Raw genomic sequence first — 2,732 nt, 5'->3', positions numbered from 1 at the left:
GAAGAGCCGCTGTCACTTACTTGTTAGATCTGTACAAATTTGAAATTTTGCAGACTTCGGAAAACTGAATTATGTCCGCGTGGCCAACAGCCTACCTATAGTCCAGATGACCAAACATACCCTAACAGTGATGAGGAATAAAAAACGTTTACCCACGAAACAGTGTTAATCAGGTTAATCATCCCTGTTAGCAGACCCAAGAATTCCCTAACAGGGCCACTTTCAGCAAGTACAATAGCTAACACACAAAGGCGAGCATGGAAACGCGCCATGCATGATAAGATGTCACAATTTATGACCAGTGTGGTAACCGGTGGTAAGTTAGCAAATACTCTCCCTAAAATAAATGTCTTAACTTTGTACTAACTCTAGTACAAAGTTGTATTAAGCTTGAGACACTTATTTTGGGACGGAGGGAGTACTAATACTCCCTCTGATCCATATTACTTGTTAATGACGGAGTGCCAATTTTCTGAATCAAGTGTCCGTTTGTCCATGCGAACAAACATAAATAATTTGTGGTGAAAATATAAATAAAATAGGTTAAATCAATCTCGCAACAACTTCATGCGGGTGTCAGTAGTCATATACATGTGAGTGCCGAGGCCGGAAAGAGATGTCCATAAAAATTGGTACCTGGAAGTGCACTATTGTTGGCTTGACATGTCTTGTATTCAAGTGAAAATCGTAGAAGGCGTCTCTTCTCTCCGCTCGTTGGCATTCCTATAAGCAAAATGATGGTTTATGATGGTCAATTTCCCTCGTAAACTAGTCAATTCAAAAGGCAGAGCTCTTGCCAGTTGCTCGAAAAAACATCCCTCCATCCAGGTTTGTTAGCCGGACATGGATGTTTAGATCTAAATTTGACTAACAGAACATGTGTAATATGCCATGACAATTAACCAAATACTTTGTTTACAAACTTTATTGAACGACGAATCTACAAACATTTTTTTTTGAAGTGTAACACATGTTATGCAAGTCAAATACTGTAGAAGACAAAAACCCATACCTGACTAACACAAATGATAAATCAGCTGTCGCTTAACTGCTAAAAATACTAATAAAAGTGACACGACGAAGAACAGTTATTGAAGATGACATAATAGACACACAAAAGAAATGAGCAGTGGATCTCATCTCACCTTTTGCAGTGCATCTCGCGGCCTAGCGAGGCTCTGGTAGTTCTTGTACTGTTTTAGCCTCATCTGACGGTACTGATCCCTGCTGTAGTTCAACCTCTCCCAGGGTATCTCTTGCATGTCCTTCCCTTGTCTGTACTCCAAGGCTGAAGTGTCATTCATCTCAGTATCCTACGATCGGAAAAGAAAAAAAAACTGTTAGATCTTGAACACCTTCCCACCGCTAGGCGTACAGTAATACTCCTACTAGCAGAGAAGAATTTTGTGTAGTTTTCCCTTTGTCGTTCTAGCTAGCACGCGATTGTGCCGCTCAGATTAGGCAGTGAACCAAAGAGGAGCCAGGCATCATACCAGCTGGTGCTGGGAAGCGCCGCCGGAGGTTCGGAACCCGTTGCCACCGGCATCGTCGAACTCGAAGTCGTCGTAATCGTGGCCGGCGGCGACGAACTCCAAGTCGTCCTGCAAGTCGTGCGCCATCGGCGGGCTGGCTCGGAATTGTAGAAGTGCCGAATCGAGCTCAAACCCCGACGAAACCGTATCAGCTATCAAGAGTATCTCTATCGGCCGGTTGATGGCGGGAATTGAGCGGAGTTGCGATCCTGAGAGGTGAGCAGAACGGAGCAGAGCTGGGAAGCGTGAGGGAGAAATGTTAAAACTTGGATCTTCCCGGTGTTTATATAGGCGGTGGGCTGGGGCGGTGCAGGGTGGCGTTAACAGGCGGATGGTCGCCGTTTACGACGGGCAGGCGCCAGCCGGAAAGGGTAACGGAGCTGTCTCTGCCTGAGGGCATGGACTGGACGGGGCACCAGGCATGCCTCCACGGAATCCACATGTCGTGTTGCATGCTTTCCCGCGTGCGCGGCTGTCGCACCGCAGTCTGGGCCTTTCAGGCGCTTGCCACGAGTCCACGACGCTTACCTGTTTGCCACGCGTTCACGATGCCTGGCCATTTTTAATACGGATCCCTACTCTGCCCAGTAGTACATCCGTCCGGATTTAATTTTTATCAAAGAAAAACATCCGTCCGGATTTAATAGTCACCTCAATTTCAAATCATATTTTGATCACAATTTTAAATAATAAAATATAGGTTTTTTATGAAAGAAGGATACTTTTTATGATTCATACAGCCATCTTTATTATATTAGTTAACTTTGAAACCACTTTTCTCATGAACAATGTGAAGACACCTACTTATTTAATGATGTATCTTGACCTCACACCCACACACACCATCTAATCCAGAGCCTCATCAAACGGCCCCACGGCGAGCCAAGAGCACCAACTAGTCTAGCCGACCCTCACCACACGCCACATGCACACGCTTCAGAATTCGTCACTGCCATCTTTTGTCGCTCCAACTTCAGAAGAGATCAACACAATGATCTTGTCAGGCCCAACTACTGTTGATGCCACCACGACGCCTGACAACGTCACCATTCTGGGTGCGTCCATCAACACACATCCAACGCCGAGATCCCGTTGTGCCACACCACCAAGACCCGACGTTGCAGACGCGGTAGATGCCACACCGCACCACCTTCTGATCCAAATTGCTGCCAATGCCAACCAAATGGTGTCCATCAGCCA

The 2,732-nt window shown here is 46.0% G+C and overlaps 1 protein-coding gene across 2 annotated transcripts in view; it reads right to left on the bottom strand.

Moving 5' to 3' along the window:
* LOC123092639 (uncharacterized WD repeat-containing protein C2A9.03) overlaps positions 1–1,797 on the bottom strand; it is a 5,005-nt gene extending 3,208 nt beyond the window's left edge. The window contains exons 1-3 of one of the 2 annotated variants that reach the window (XM_044514449.1): positions 1,494–1,797; positions 1,146–1,313; positions 637–723 (exon numbers count right to left, since the gene is read on the bottom strand). In XM_044514449.1, the coding sequence (XP_044370384.1) occupies positions 637–723; positions 1,146–1,313; positions 1,494–1,619 (381 nt within the window). In that variant the 5' untranslated portion in view covers positions 1,620–1,797. Of the gene's footprint in view, positions 1–636; positions 724–1,145; positions 1,314–1,493 lie in introns of those variants that run through there. The other variant, XM_044514451.1, reaches the window with a different exon arrangement.
* Between the last annotated feature and the right edge of the window lie 935 nt (positions 1,798–2,732).

This window comes from Triticum aestivum, chromosome 4B, assembly GCF_018294505.1.
Source record: "Triticum aestivum cultivar Chinese Spring chromosome 4B, IWGSC CS RefSeq v2.1, whole genome shotgun sequence".
Taxonomy (NCBI): domain Eukaryota; kingdom Viridiplantae; phylum Streptophyta; class Magnoliopsida; order Poales; family Poaceae; genus Triticum; species Triticum aestivum.
Note: the sequence above shows the minus strand (reverse complement) of the source record. Positions and strands in the feature narration are given on the sequence as shown.